Source organism: Passer montanus, unplaced genomic scaffold, assembly GCF_014805655.1.
Source record: "Passer montanus isolate IOZ18808 unplaced genomic scaffold, ASM1480565v1 scaffold96, whole genome shotgun sequence".
Taxonomy (NCBI): domain Eukaryota; kingdom Metazoa; phylum Chordata; class Aves; order Passeriformes; family Passeridae; genus Passer; species Passer montanus.
This window is the reverse complement of record NW_024375034.1, coordinates 594,597-609,288: the sequence shown is the minus strand read 5'-3', so window position 1 is coordinate 609,288 and position 14,692 is coordinate 594,597. Positions and strand designations below refer to the sequence as shown.

Below are 14,692 nucleotides of genomic sequence, written 5' to 3'. Positions count from 1 at the left end.
GGCAGTTTTGGGCTTTTCATGACAGGCATTTTCCTGTATTTTACAGCATATCCATTACTCCAGCAGTACTCTGTAAATTTCCCCTGTCCAACCTGATGTTTTCCCCCTCCAGGTATACATGAGGGCTACCTTCAGGTGAATCCAGTTGGACAACAAAAGATCAGGGCAATCTTTCAAAAAAAAAGGAGGAAAAATCTTCTGGGCCAGTGAGTTGGAGATGCACCAACAAGCAAGAAAGATCACTGGCAAAAAGAGTGCCCAGAGCAAACAGGGAGGGTAAAAGGGGCCTTTGTAAAATTCCTGTCCCCCTTCCTTTGTGCCCAGCTCTGTCTGCTCCAGAGGCAGTTTTGGGCTTTTCATGACAGGCATTTTCCTGTATTTTACAGCATATCCATTACTCCAGCAGTACTCTGTAAATTTCCCCTGTCCAACCTGATGTTTTCCCCCTCCAGGTATACATGAGGGCTACCTTCAGGTGAACCCAGTTGGACAACAGAAGATCAGAGCAACCTTTCAAAAAAAAGGAGGAAAAATCTTCTGGGCCAGTGAGTTGGAGATGCACCAACAAGCAAGAAAGATCACTGGCAAAAAGAGTGCCCAGAGCAAACAGGGAGGGTAAAAGGGGCCTTTGTAAAAACCTCACTCCCAACCCCAGGCAAACAGGAAGAAACTCGGAATACCCAAAGCTGAGGCCAGTGGGAGCATTCAGTGGCAGGTCAGGGCTCAGGTTTAGCAGATGGGATGTTTGGATGATAATTCTCCAGCTGGGTGCATACAGGTGGTGAAAGTTCATCAGCCTCAGAGAGGTTTTTCTGCTGCTGGTGGTTGGTGGGGCAGGGATGGGTGGGCAGGCCTGGGGCAGTGATTGCCCTGCCCTGCCCTGTCCTGCTCTGTTGCAGGCTCCCTGGCCTTTTCCTCCCAGCTGCCCCACAGACCAAATGCTCCCTGCAGGATGGCAGGGGGAAAAAGTGTAGGGAAGGGGCTCTGTGAGATGCTCTTGCCCCAGTTTGCCACTCTGAGACAGGCAGCAGGGGTATATGTGCCTGTCTGTGAGTCCTCTCCTCGTCAGGTGTAATCCAGCATCATCCAGAGCTAGGAGACATCCCTCTGAGGATGATTAATCCATGGATGGGTACAACAGTGCTGTGTGGGGAGACTTTAGGGTGCCACAAGTGCCCCTGCTCTGCATTGGCCCAAATCCCTGTTAGCCTCTGCATCTTTGTCCTGCCCTCCCTGATCATCGGGGCAGTTTGGCCTCCCTAACTTTGCAATAACCCAGACAAGCTGATAGAGGGATAACATTCCTCCCTTCACCCTCCTCTAGGGAGCAGCTCTCCCACCTGGGCCAGGCTTGGCCCTCTGCCAAGCCTGAGTTGCTGGAGACTCTTTTTCTGGCTCACAGCCATGTCTGCAAAACCCCAAATCCTCTCCTGTATCAGCAGCCTCACACACCACATTCCCTCTGCCCACAGACACGTCCTGCACATCATCCTGTGACAGCCCCAGTGGCACCAGGGTGGCTGCAGCTCTCTGGCTGTGCCCCTGGAGGCTTTGCTTCAGGAAAAGGAGGATTTCCAGTCTCCCAGGGATGAGGGGTTGCTCTAGACAAAATGCCTGGTCCATCCTTGCTCCCCAGCTCCCCATTTTGCCTGGGTGAGCTGGTTACCCCCCATGCCTCAAGGAGCTCAGCCAAGGTGGAATTGTGTCAGTTCAGGGCAAAGAATCACCTGGAAAAACCAATTCAGTCAGTTCCTGGCTGCTTTTAAGCATCAACATTAGGTATTTTATATCTTATACTTAAAAATCTACTTTTATCAGAAATCAACAGGGTTCCACTTACATTTATTCTCTCCGTGACAAACCTCATTTTTCATTTCCAGTTTTTCAGTGCTATGAGAAGACAAGCTGCTTCTCATGGACAACAGCATCAAAATCACCCTGTTTTGGTCAGGCTGGACCAGTGATGTGTATTTATAGGCAGCATCTCTGTACATGCCAGCCCATAAATTGGTCACAGATCCCAGCGAAAAGGGTGGGAAAACCCCAAGGGTGAAATGCAATGGTCTCTGCAATTAAATGGTCTTTGTATCCATGAGAAGAGCCACGGGGAGCTGTGATCTCTCTCCATCCCACCTCAGAGCTGTGCCACAAAGCTCTTCTCCTTTTTCCTGGGATCACAGTGTGCTCTGTGCCAAGGTGCTGCCCAGCTCCTCTTTTCCTGCAGGATGAGTTTGCCGGGCTCAGCGTGCTGTGGTGACAGTCTTCACCTCACCTGCCTTTGCCACCTACAAATTTGGGCTCAAACCAAGGCAGGTTTTGGGGAAATGGGGGTGCCCAGGCTCACATCAGCTCCTGGCATGGGCTGAGCAGGGACCAAGCAGGGCTGTCCTTCCCCTTGGAGGAAACTCCTGCTCAGACAGCTCCTGCTACTGCCTTGGGGTTTTGTGCCATGCAGACCTTTCCTGCTCCTCCAGAGCCAAGAATGCAGCAGACATTGGGAATTGTACAGGAATGCTATTTTGTGGGAATTCATCCCTTATTGTGATGTGATCCAGGCAGGTGCCTATAAGAAACTTTATCAGCTTTATTTGTGTCAGCTGCCTGGCTATAAGGATTGCAGGGATCTCCTTGGAAATTCTCTGGCTCCTCCAGCAGTGGAGCCCAGAGATTGACAGTGTGGTGGCAACTCTCTTTTATGGGATAACATGGTTTGTGGCATTAATCCCTGTGGGGTGGTAGAGAAGCATAAAGGATGTCAGTGGCTGAGCTTTCTTTGGGAAAAGGGAGAGGGCTTGTGCAAGCTCCTTTGCTCTTGGGGCAGCTTTTGAGAAAGAACAGCTTTCACTCCTGATGTGGGGAGTTTTCTTCCCCTTGCCCCCCAGATTTCATTACAGTGAAAGCAGAGCATAGAATAAAACTGTGTCCTGAAAAAATGGGCCTCACAGACAGGCAGCCTTTGTCCAAAGGTGTAATTACAGGATAAATATGGGATGCTGACCAAGAAATGCAGTCTGGTCAGGCATGCAGTCTCTTAGAAAAACACAACAGAAAACAAGGTTGTCATTTAATGCTGAAATATCCACATGTGCTACAGCCCTTGGGGGTCCCTCGTTGGGCCGTGGATCTCCTCACTGACCTGGTGTTTGGATGTTTGGATGGTGCAGCTGTATCCATGGGCAGCTTCCTGAAAGGACCACACCAAGCCCCACGACGGAGAGGAGGAAAGGGTTGATCCAGCCTCCAGCAGAAGGCAGTGGGGCTGGGTGAGGGCATTGATGGTGTGATGGATTTCCTTCAGAAATCAGGCAGAAATCCTCTCCAATAGGGCTGTGAGGAGACATGGGGGATTAGCTCATCCGATCCCATTAAATGGAGCTGGAACAAGTGAGGAGAAGGGTATGGGAGGTCAGGACAGCCAGCACAGCAGCCACCACTTCTCTTGTTTGAGAGAAACCTCATGCCAGGCTGGAAAAAGGCCTTTTTATGGATTTCTATGGACCTGCCTGGTGGCTTGGCTTCATGGCCCAGCAGGGCCACCTGGGTGTTAAACTGCAGGGCATCTAAGGTGGCACTTCAGAGACTTGGCCACCTTGGCTTACCAGCAGGTTCTGCCTCAAGAACTGCCTCTCCACAGCAAGCCCAGCCACGCCAGCATGGCCCAGGCAGCTCTGAGGGCTCTGAGAGGGAAGCAGAGAAACAGCAGGATGTACCTGCTATCCAAAGTCAACTCCGGATTAGTGGGAGGGAATAATTTTCCAGAAAGATCCCGTTTAGAGGGGAACATCCATCATTTGTTAAAGCTCTCACTGGTGCTACGTCATCTTGTGTCACCTGCAATGACCCCAAGGAGAAGCAGTTTTGGCTGGTGGCCCTGTTCCACAGGACAGATGTCCCTCACTCTTCCGGGCTGTTATGGAAAAGGTCTCTGGTGATAATTAGCATCACCCCAATGCTCCTGAATTCCCTGCAAAGCACAGCTGCAGCAGGCTTGGAGGTAAGCCTGGAGGCACTACAGCTGCAGGTGGGGGTTGTTTGATTTCCTTATTTTAAACCAAGCTTTAGTACTGCTTTATTTCAGAAAGCTTAGATCTTTTGACAAGAGGATTGAAATTAATCTTTCTTTTTTGCATTGGTGTCTATGAGAAAGGGTGAGCCTGCATCCATTGCAGCTCCTGTTGTGTCCTTCCTGCATGGTCTGTCTGGATGCAGGTATGTCCTTGCTCTACGGCACTGTCTTACTATGACCTTCCCAATCTGTTCTTTCCCTCCCAAATCCATGCCTTTTATCCTCTATGGAAAGAGGCAGGCAGCAGCCAGAGCAGACTGAGCAGGAGGCCCCTCTTGTGGGGGGACAAACCTCCCCCCAGCAGCTCAGGGGGAATTCAGCTGCTCCAGCCTCGAAGGAGCCGTGTCCCCTGCGGCTTCCTGATGCGCCTGGAGCCCTGGCTTTAATGGGAGCAATTAGCCCCGCGGAAATCTGCGCGGGTCGGGGGCATGTTTTCTCTCTGTCCTGTGATGGTTTTGACGGGAAGCTGGAGGCTGTCCAGGAACAATTGCTTATGCTTGGCTAGCAGTGTGGGCTGGAGCCGGCCGGGGCGGAGGCAGCGCAGGTAAGAACGGGTGGCTGTCACCATTCCCTCTGGAATGGTGTGGCCAGCAGGAGCAGATCATTCTGCCTCTGTAGCTGGCACTGGTGAGGCCACACCTGGAGTGCTGTGTCCAGCTCTGGCCCTTCAGTTTGGGAAGGACGTTGAGGCGCTGGAGCGCATCCAGAGGAGGCAACGGGGCTGGAGAGGGGCTGGGAACACAAACCCTGAGAGGAACCACTGAGGGAGCTGGGGGTGCTCAGCCTGGAGAAAAGGAGACTCAGGGGTGACCTTATCACTCTCTGCAGCTCCTGAAAGGTGGCTGTGGTCAGGTGGGGTTGGGCTCTTCTCCAGACAGCACTGACAGAACCAGGAGACACAGTCGTAAGCTGCACCAAGGGAAGTATAGGTTGGATATTAGGAAAAGGTTTTTCATGCAAAGGGTGATAAAGGTCTGGAATGGTCTGCCCAGGGATGTGGTGGAGTCACCATCCCTGGATGTGTTTAAAGAAAGCCTGGATATGGCATCAGTGCCATGGTTTAGTTGAGGTGTTGGAGCTGGGTTGGACTTGATGATCTTGGAGGTCTCTTCCAACCTAGCGATTCTGTTCTTATCTGTTCTGCTCTCTGGCCTCGGCTCAGCCCAGCTCCCACTTCCCTTGCCGCTTGTTTTCCTTGCTCCTGGATTTGCCTGTCCTTGCCCCCTGGACCCGGCTCTCCAAACCCCAAAGCACCTCCACCTGCTGTGGGATGGAGGGGGATGCTGGCCACTCTCCAGTGTCCCCTCTTTGACTGTGGCAGCTCAGTAGCTACTCACCCCTCATGCTGTTTCACAATTACCCTAAAATTATTTTCTCTACAAAAGCCAACCGAATGGTGCTTTTCCAGAGACATTTACCAGGACCCTGCGTTCCCCCTCATGCTGGCTGAGCTCTGTGGGCTTTTCCCAGCGCGCAGCTGCGGAATATCCATCTGACCTCAGTGACCCTGCTGCTTTCCCAGCAGGAAGCCTCCAAACAAAACCCGATTCACTCGGCAGCCCCAGGGCTGCTTGTGATGCCGAGAGCTGCGTGTGAGGCGGGGAGGAAGCCGACTCTCTCCATCGCCTGTGAGCGATGAGGGTATGCCAAAACCCTCCACTTTTGTGTCCTTTCCCTACCCAGCTGGCACCGAGCACTCCGAAATCACACCTTGAAGCCTGGTGCTGCCCGGCCCTGCTCGGAAACCCTCCTCAGGCGGGGCGGGCGGGCGGATGGCTGCCCGGGGCTCCGGGGCTGCTGCTCCCCGCCGGCCGGCCCCGCGCTCCTCAATGCCTCCTCTGTTCTCCCTCTTGGGTCGAAAACGCGGCTTTTGTGAGCTCAGCCCTGTGCTGGAGCCCCAGCACGTTCCTCCCGGCCGGCACAGCGCAGCCCAGCTGTGGCCGGCTGCCGCCTCCTTTCATTTATTTATTTTTGCTTTTGGCCAACAGCTCTAGCTGGGGAGAAGGGGACATGCGGCTGCTGGGACCCCTCAGGGCTCGCTGGCAAGCCCGAGGTGGAGACAACCACTCTCCACCAAATTGCTCGACTTCTCCCTCGGGTGGCTGCCATAATCCAAAAATACCCGGGGGAGAAAAAGAAAGAGCTACAAAGAGGGCTAAAAATAGGCATTTTAATGAATGAAATGTGAATTGGAGGGGGCAGCTCGGCACTGGGTCAACATCTGCAAACGGCAAACACCCTGAAACTCCCTGGGCCTCTACCAGGTTTGGCCACCCATCAGTGCTGTTAACACCAATACTAAGGAGACAGGAGATGCTTTGGACTCTGTGCTGGTGGCTTTGTTTTTACTCAGACAAATCTGACCGTCTTTCAGCACCGCTGAAGTTCCCAGTTGGTGCTGCATGGGGGTTGGGGGGGGGTTACAGCCCGTCAGACCCCGGGGGCCCTCCCAAAATCATACAGAAGGACACGTGGTGGTGTCCAGCTAAAATATGACCTCTGTTCTGGGTGTCCCCCTTTGTGGTATGTTGTGCTGCTCTGATTTTTGGGGCTTAGCTCCTTGACCAGCCTCCCCCTCCTGTTCACATAATAAATAAATAAATTCACCTGGTATGCAAATACACAGGGAAAAAAGGAAATAAACCCAAACCTCCAAAACCAAGTCTGAAGAGCACCAAACCATAGTCACCTCATTTTGTTGTAGCCCAAGTGCCGTCCAGGGCTCTGTGGGCAGTTTCCAGTCTCTGCTGCTGTATGAAGGCACTAAACCAAGAAGGTCTCTGGGCGCTTGCTGGCACCACAGGAATTTTGTCCTTGCCCCGTCCCAGCTGGCATGGGGGGCAGCAAGCCAGAGGTGCTTGGTCCTGTGCCCCTCTGCTTGCCATCACCCTCCTCTTCCTCAGTGCAGCTCCTGAGCTGGGGAGGTGGCCCTGTTGCCGACCCCACCGCCCCTCACCCTTACAATTCCCCATTCCCAGGGAAATTGTATAATTCAGGCTCTGCAGGACCCCGGGGCCAGCTCTGCCAAGACGCTCCGGCTCCTGGGGCTGCCATCTGGCAGCAGCGAGGAGCATTTTTGGGAGCAGGGACCCCCAGGTGGTCTCCGGGCCGGCCGGGAGCACGGCCGCAGCCCCTCGTTCCGCCCCGCCGCCGCGGCCCCGCGCCACTACGTGACCCAGGCGGGCTGTGCCTCCTCCAGCAGGCTGAAGGAGCGGTTGGCCAGCGCTGCAGGGCTGCTGGCCAGCTTGTAGCCAAAGAGCTGCATGGCTGGGGCGCAGGCGTCCTGCACCACCTGCGCCAGCTTGAAGGGCATGCTGAACCGCCACTTGTCGAACTGCTCCGAGGAGTTCTTGCACGTGGAGTAGACGCCGTTGCCGTCGGGGGGAGCCTGCGTGTTTCTGCCGATCCACTCCTCCACCTGGCGGGTGAGGGGCAGCCCGGCGAAGCGGAACATCTCCCGCGCCTTCTGCAGCGGCGCCCGCGCCACGTCCTCGTAGCGCACCAGCATGTAGCGGCCCCGCAGCCAGCCCGGCCGCCGCAGCCCCAGCTCCGCCGACACGCGGATGCTCTCGCAGTTGCCCCGCAGCCGCTGCACCTCCTCCTCGTGCAGCGGGGCCTCCCCTTCGGACGCCCACTTCTTCCAGGTCTCGTACTTGCCTGAGAAGGCCACCATGCGCGAGGCCAGGACGGCGCGGGGGTCCCGCACCAGCTGGATGATGCGCAGGTCCAGCCGAGGGTCCTCCACCAGCGGCTGCAGGAACTCCAGCTGCCGGATGCGCACCGTCTTCAGGGCCACGTGCTGCTTGCGCCGGCACGCCTCGGCCGCCAGCGTGATGTTAAGCGGGCCGCAGCGGCGGTTCTTGCAGTAGTACTTCTCAAAGACCTTCTTGGTGCTGGGCGTGCAGACAGGCTCCTCGCACAGCGAGTGGCTGGAGCCCCGCCGAAACAAGAAGGGCGTCAGATGGCCCTCGGGAACCGGCGAGATGAAGTTCTCTAGGATGTAGAGGTCGCAGAGGAGGAGCTGCTTGAGGACATCTCGGTAAACCAAGGCTGAGCCCACAGCGCTGGCTCCCCCCGGCAGGAAGGTCACCGTCTTCTCGACGTGCCAGAGGGGCTCGAAGAGGTAGAAGATGCTGCCCTGCTGGTTGAAGAACTCTCCGACGAAGGAGGAGCCAGTGCGGGTGGTGGCCATCAGCAGGACGTGCCGCCGTGGCCCCGCGTCCCCATCAGCTGCCAGCTGCAGGGTGATGTTGTACAGGTGGGACCTCAGCTGGGAGAAGGCAGCGTCCAGCTCCTGCAGCGAGGCCAGCGAGCCATTCTTGGCCGGTGCTGGGCTGGCCTCTGTGCTGTTGGCCTCTGCCAGTGCTTGCGGGGACTGCTTCAGCTTGTCCGACACCCTGTGGGGAGACCCAGCCCAGCCTGGAGGCCAGTGGAACCACCCTGCATCCCAGCGGGGGACTTGGGGGGCTCCTGCTGCAAAGGAGCTCAGGATGGGGGGAGAGGGGCTGCAGACCTTGGGCTGGCTCAGATGCCCACTGCCTACCTGGAGATGAAGTTGTTCTCCTTCTCGATGATGACGAGGCTGATGACGAAGACCAGCAGGACGGCGTACTTGCTCTTCATCTTCAAGCAGTGCAGCAGCTCCCGCATATCCGTGGGCAAAGCGCGTCGGATCTCCATGGGGAACACGCACGGGTCCCTCCTGCACGCCGGGAAGGTGTCGTGGGCTAGGGCCTTGCCAGCCCTGCCTGTGGGGAGAAGAAGGCTCAGCATGGCGACGGTTCCCTGCAGGCAGGGTCAGAGGCTGACAAAGGCTGGACGAGAGCAGTAAAAAAGTGGAAGCTCCTCCCTGCTGCTCCATCCCACCCCCGAGGAGCAGCTGCCTGAATGCCCCACTGGCTGCTCCTCCTCCTTCCCAAAATAGATCTGCCCAACAAGACCCCTTCCTACGCTTCCACCAGCCGCCCCTGCCCACCCTGAAACCCAGCCCAGGCCTGGCACCCGACAGCTGCCTGCTTCCCGCTGGCAAAAACCTGCTGCTGCCAGCGAGGCAGCCCATGGATCATCCGGACCTTCGGCACATTGTGGCTCCCAACCTCTGGAAAGGGGAGGCTTGGAGGCTCCACTGTAGGGCCCCAGTGTGGGGCCGAGCAGCTTCCGCCTTCCCCCAGCATGGCAGCAGCAGCTGCTGAGCCTCGAAAATGAAACCCAGAGAGTTTTCAGGAACAACGGCGGGCCGGAAAACACTGCTGCTGCCAGTCCCCCTCCGGGAGTAGAATGCTCCAGGGGAGGCTTTTGCCAAAAAAGGAAAAAAAAAAAACAAAAACCCAAATAATGCAGCAGCTGCTTGGTGTGGGATGCAAAGCCAGGAGACTTGGCACCCCCGCCCAGCAGAAAAGGCCCGCCCCCAGCCGAGTCGGGGTGTTGCTGGAAACCGCTCTGAGTCGCACCAAACCCACACCCAGCTGGAGATTTTGGGTGCCACAGCTGCTGTTTCGGGCTCTGGGGCAGGTCCCGGTGTGCAGATTGACACCCCCGGGCCTTGCTGGCACCTGCCCGGGGTGAGGGCGTTCGCTCGTCCCCGTCTCTTGGCCAGACTTTTGGTGACTCAGGGAAAGTCTATTCAGCCTTGGCTGGGCTCCACCAGCGCGACCCCGACAGCCCGTCCCAGCCCTGCTTTTGGGGTGAGGGAGCAGAGCCAGGCAGAGCCCCATCCTTCTGGGGGGCCCCGGGGTTTGCTGGAGGGGAGATGCCCTGGCCAAGCCTCGGCATCTGCAGCCCCCGGCAGAGCGTGGAGTGGGGAAGCCCTGCCAGGCACTGCGTCACGTCGCAACCCCTTCCGCGTGGTGCTCGGCCAAAATGTGCATTTTTTTAGCGTTGCTTCTGAATGCCCCTCCGGCTGGGAAGGAGGGAGCATGGGCAGGAGGGGTGGGATGTGTCCCGTGCGCAGGGCAGCACCCCAGCCTGTCCGGTTCCTGGTCCTGTCTGTGTGAGAGGAATTTCCCATCTTGAGCAAAGCACTCAGCTCCCGAGGCTTGGCTTCCAGCCATCTCCTTTCCAGCAAAACCTTCTAAAAAGAGACATCCACACCCACGCACCCAGGAAACTCAGGATTTAGTGGGATGCAGAGATTCTGGAGAGCGCTGGCAGCCCCAGAGCCCTCCCACAGTGGTCCCCCAGCTCCCCCCTTTCAGCAAGTGGCACCGAGATCCCCGGCACACGTGTGTGCGTGCATGTGTGTGCTTGTGTGTGCTTTTAACAGCCCTGTTAGTTTAGTTTGTCATCACGCTGCTCCTAGGGGACAGGCCAGCAGCCAGGGCAGGTGCCTTTCACCAGCCACCCCTCATATCCCCCCTCCTCGGTCGTGCTCCCTCGATGACAGGATTTGTCGGAGTATTTGAGCAACCGAGAGAAAAAAATCGAATACATTGAGACCTCGGTGTGTGGCCGCACAGAGTCAGAGTCACGGCATCCCAGGGGGCGGTGATCTGCATCCCTGCCCTCGCCTGGGGCTGGGGACAGTCCCCACGCGCAGGGGATGGCATCAGCCGCTTCCTCAGACAAACCCCCGGGCAAAGCCAGCCCCGGGTTTTCCCCCTCTGATGCCCCCAGCTGCCTGACCACAAATGAGCCACAGACCGGGAATTACTCACAGGGGTGACCTAGAGAACCATGTCCGGCAGCGCTGGCAAACCCCTCATCCACAGCCCCGGGGCAGACATCAATCACTAAACAAACAACCGGCTGCAAATCCCGCCCGGGACCCGCGGGGCCCCGGCAGGGCTGAGCGGTGGGGCTGGGGACACGCGGGTCACCTGGTGAGGCTGCCTGGCACCCCAAAGCTCTTCCCTGCCGGGGCCCGCGCGGCGCAGCCCGGCCGGGGCACCGCACAAGCCACAAGCGCCCCTTTGTGAGGGGAACAGAGGGGCTCTGTGTCCCCGGCACGTTCCCCTGCAGGGCTCTGCTGGGGTGGGATGGATCAGGAGAACTGTCAGGATGCTGCTGCTGCCGCCCCAGGGTGCCCTGCCAGTGCCTGCTCCTGGGGAGTGCACCTGTGTGAGCAGACAGATGGATGGACATCATCCTTGGAGATGGCAGTGTCCTCTTGCTCTCCACATCCCAAAGCAAAGAGGAATAATTTCCAGGAATGCTAAACTGAGATGCCGTGGATGGCAGCACCCACAGCTCAGATGCTGCTCCCTGCTTTTTCCTATCCCTCAGGCTGGAAGTACTTTTCAATTCAGCAGGGTTGGCTGCAATTCGCATTGCAGAGATTCATGGATTTCCCAGATGAGTTAAAGCCAGAAAAGGAGCTTTTTTGGGGCAATGTTGGGGATTTTGTTCCCATGCAAATCTGCCCAGGTGGGATCCTCCACTACCAGCAAGTTATGTTAACCTTGCCACAGCAAGAAGGAAGGCCTTGGACAGTAATGGAGACACCAAATCATTCCAGTCTGCTGGAGCAAGTTTTTTGTGGGATGGATGGTGCAGGTGGGATGAGAAGAGCAGAGGCCCTGTGAGAGGAAGGAGGGAAGGGATGCTCCTGTCACCCTTCTGGAGGGCATTCCACAGGACTGTCTGACCAGAAGAGCAGAGCAGGGGTTTTGAGCTCTGTATTGGGAAAGGAAAGGTCTTACACGAAGCCTGGGGTCTCTCCTTCCCCCTCTCTGGCTGCCCTGAACCCCCACCAGGTGAGATCCAGGAAAGAAAGATGCCTGTGGCTGCCAGGAGCAGCCAGCTGGAGGTGAGACTGGATGAAGTCACATTTTCCTCTGGTGACTCAACAGGCAACAACTGAGCTCTGGACACAGAAAGGCAAAGAAACACCCACGTGCAAGAGCTCCCTCCCTGTCTGAGATCCTTCCGACCATCCAGCCCCCCTCCACTCCCATGCATCCCTCCATGGAAGCCCACAGTGACCTGCAGCTGAACTCCCTGCCCCTGGAGCTGCTGCTGCACTGAGTAATTCCCTCCATGGTCCTTTGCTTCATCACACTTCCATCAGACACTGGGATCAGCAGAACACAGGGGCAGAACAGCAAAGAGATAAGGAGCACGGGCTTATCTGCTCTCCATGCTGCTCTTTGTCTGCAACCTGGGGAAAAAAAAACCCTCTGTATTTACTCTTTCAACTATTTCCGCTCCCAGCTTCCTCCCAAGGCTGGCCTTGGGAAACGTGCCACCAGAGCTTCCCACTTTGCTTTCATCTCCCAGCAATTTTCATCCTGGTCCTGGCTGTCCTCCAAGGCATGGCACAAGCACAGCACTGCTTCGGTTTGCCCTGCAGCGCAGCTAAGGAGCCTGTCCAGGCAGGTATTTTTTGGTTAAAAACATGTCTAGTCAAGCTAAAAAAAAAGAGGGGAAAAAAGTCACTTCCTACAATGTTTATAAAGTTGCTGAGAATAGTCACAATCCTCATCAAATTGAAGCCTGGAAACTGCCCATTGGAGGAGAAAGTTGGGAATGGAAAGTGCTTCTGACTCAGAGGTTACACTCAGGAGCAGCAGCAGGAACGGTGGTGGTACAAACAGGCACCACTGGAACAACTTTCTTTTCATTGCACGAGCTCTCAAACTCCAGGTGCATGAGGTTGTCCCCTGTCCTCTCTTTACTGTCCCACCTGTTCTCTGTGATGCCCCAGATGAGCTGTCCTTGTTTCTTCTGTCCCAAAAACCACTGTGCAGGAGGGGTGCAGAGGTTGGTGAGGGCACAGTAATGTTGGTGACAGGACCAGCACAGGCTTCACGGCCAGGACAGACTGGTCTTTTCTCTCCCTTGCCTTGGTGGTGTCCAAAGAGTCACCAAGGGTTTTCTCCTGACCCAGCAGAGAGGAGAGCTGCTGCTCCTGCCCCTGGTGCACCCGACGGGGCTCGGAGACATCAGTGCTGGGCATGGGGATAAACATGTGGGATAAAACACGTGCATCAGGCAGGGGCCAGCCTCTGGAGCTGGATCTGGAGCAGGACCCAGCTAAAACACCTTCAGCCTTGAAACCAACCCGCCGGCAGCCACAGGCACGGCTGGGGTGGGGTTTGCAGCACCACCTGCAGCAAAGGTGAGAGACTGACGGCGCCGAGCTGCTGGGCAGCTAGGGGGGCTGCAGAGCAGACCACCAAGACGGGCGAGAGGACGTTTTCTCGGCGCCGGTGGCACAATGCCGGCTGCTGTGCGCTGGGAACCGCAAATGCCCGTCCCTGCTTCAATGAGCCCTTTCTTTGGGGCGCGGAGCCCGCGGTCCCTCCCACCGCCCCACACTCCTTCCCTCACTGCTCCACGCTCGCCGGGAAGCTCCTCGGCCAAACCCAGCCTAAAGCAGGGATAGGGCGCTCTCTGTGCCCGCCTCTGCTCGCCTTTCAGCCCGAGACAGGCGCCTGGAGCTCCGGGCATGCAGAAGGGACTGTGGCAAGGGATGTTGGCGAGGGGACAGTGACCTGTGCCCGAGTCAGCACAGGGAGACTGGGAGTGTGACATCGAGCTGCTGAAGCAACATGGCAGATGTGGAAAAACTGCACAGTTAAATGCCTGTCCTGGTGTAGCGATGTAAATCGTTGGCTGTGGAAAAGGAGACGCTCTCCTCCAGGCACCAAAGCCAGGCTCGGTGCAAGGGCAGCGGGGCGTGGGCAGCTCTCCGCAAAGCGGCCGGGAGCAGCTGCTGAAATCCGGGCAGGCACTGAGGGGGGACTCTGCTGGGATGGCCTTTCCCCCCAGGGTACCCTCATGCCATCCAGGGCCCGTCTGGGGCCGTGAGGGTGTCAGAGCCCCAGCTCCGGCAGAAACGTCGCTGTCTCCCGGGCGCCGGGAGCCGGCCCGGGGCCAGCGTGCCCCGGTGGCCCCGGGACAGGAGGGGAAAGGGTGCGAGCAACTTTCCAGTGCTCCCTGGTAGGGGCTGACAGGACGGATGATGCAACTCCGGGATGGTTGTGAGAAACTCTCATTTTCCAAAGTCTCCTTCTGTCGCCCCAAACGCGCTCCGCTCGGCGCTGCCGCTGCAGAGCTCGATCCTATTCCATTGATTTTTTTTTTCCCCCCAGTTTTTTTTTTTTTTTCTTTTCCCCGAAAGAAAGGCACGGGGAGAGCTGCTGAGCAGTCATGTGCTGGGAGGACTTTCAGCAGCAGGGCGCTGGGCTCCGGCTGTCCGCCGAGGGGAGGGAGGCAGCGGAGGAAGGGAGGCACCGCCGGCGCTGCCCCGCTGCGGGAGCGGGCGGCGGGGGCCCCGCACCGAGACAAAGGAGCGGCCGAGGCCGGAGGGCGCACAAAGGAGCCGGCGGAGCCCGGGGCCGCCCCGCGGGGGGATGCGGCCCCCGAGCCCCGGGCTCCCCGCCGGCCCCGCTCCCCCTGCCCGGGCTGGGGGGGCGAGCTCGGGGCCGCGGCCCCTCCTCGCACGCCCAACTTCCCGCAAGTCCCCGCCGCGCCGGGAAAGACCCGATCCCGCCGCCATCCTCCCCCTCGGCCCGGGGCTCCCGCTGCCCATCGCGCCGCTCCCGGCCCCCGGCCCCGTCGGGCTCGGCCCCGCTGCACCTACCCGGCGGGGCGAGCTCGCCCGGTCCTGCCGTGCGGGAGGAGAGAGAGCAGCGGGTCCCCTGCTTTTCTTCACGGTGCTGTCATCCTCCCTCCCTCCCTCTCTCC

General features: G+C 57.8%; 1 protein-coding gene across 4 annotated transcripts; it reads right to left on the bottom strand.

The window, feature by feature from the left end:
- Positions 1 to 6,217: 6,217 nt before the first annotated feature.
- CHST3 (carbohydrate sulfotransferase 3) lies at positions 6,218 to 14,692 on the bottom strand. Of its 4 annotated transcripts, none has more exons than XM_039696289.1 (3): positions 14,589 to 14,692; positions 8,610 to 8,814; positions 6,218 to 8,463 (listed from the first exon to the last, which is right to left on the bottom strand). In XM_039696289.1, the coding sequence occupies exons 2-3, from the start codon at positions 8,744 to 8,746 to the stop codon at positions 7,233 to 7,235; spliced, it is 1,368 nt and encodes a 455-aa protein (XP_039552223.1). In that variant the 5' UTR covers positions 8,747 to 8,814; positions 14,589 to 14,692; the 3' UTR covers positions 6,218 to 7,232. The 4 variants fall into 4 exon arrangements, with proteins under 4 accessions (XP_039552223.1, XP_039552224.1, XP_039552225.1 ...); XM_039696290.1 differs by lacking the exon at positions 14,589 to 14,692 and adding an exon at positions 9,100 to 9,366; XM_039696291.1 differs by lacking the exon at positions 14,589 to 14,692 and adding an exon at positions 9,139 to 9,366.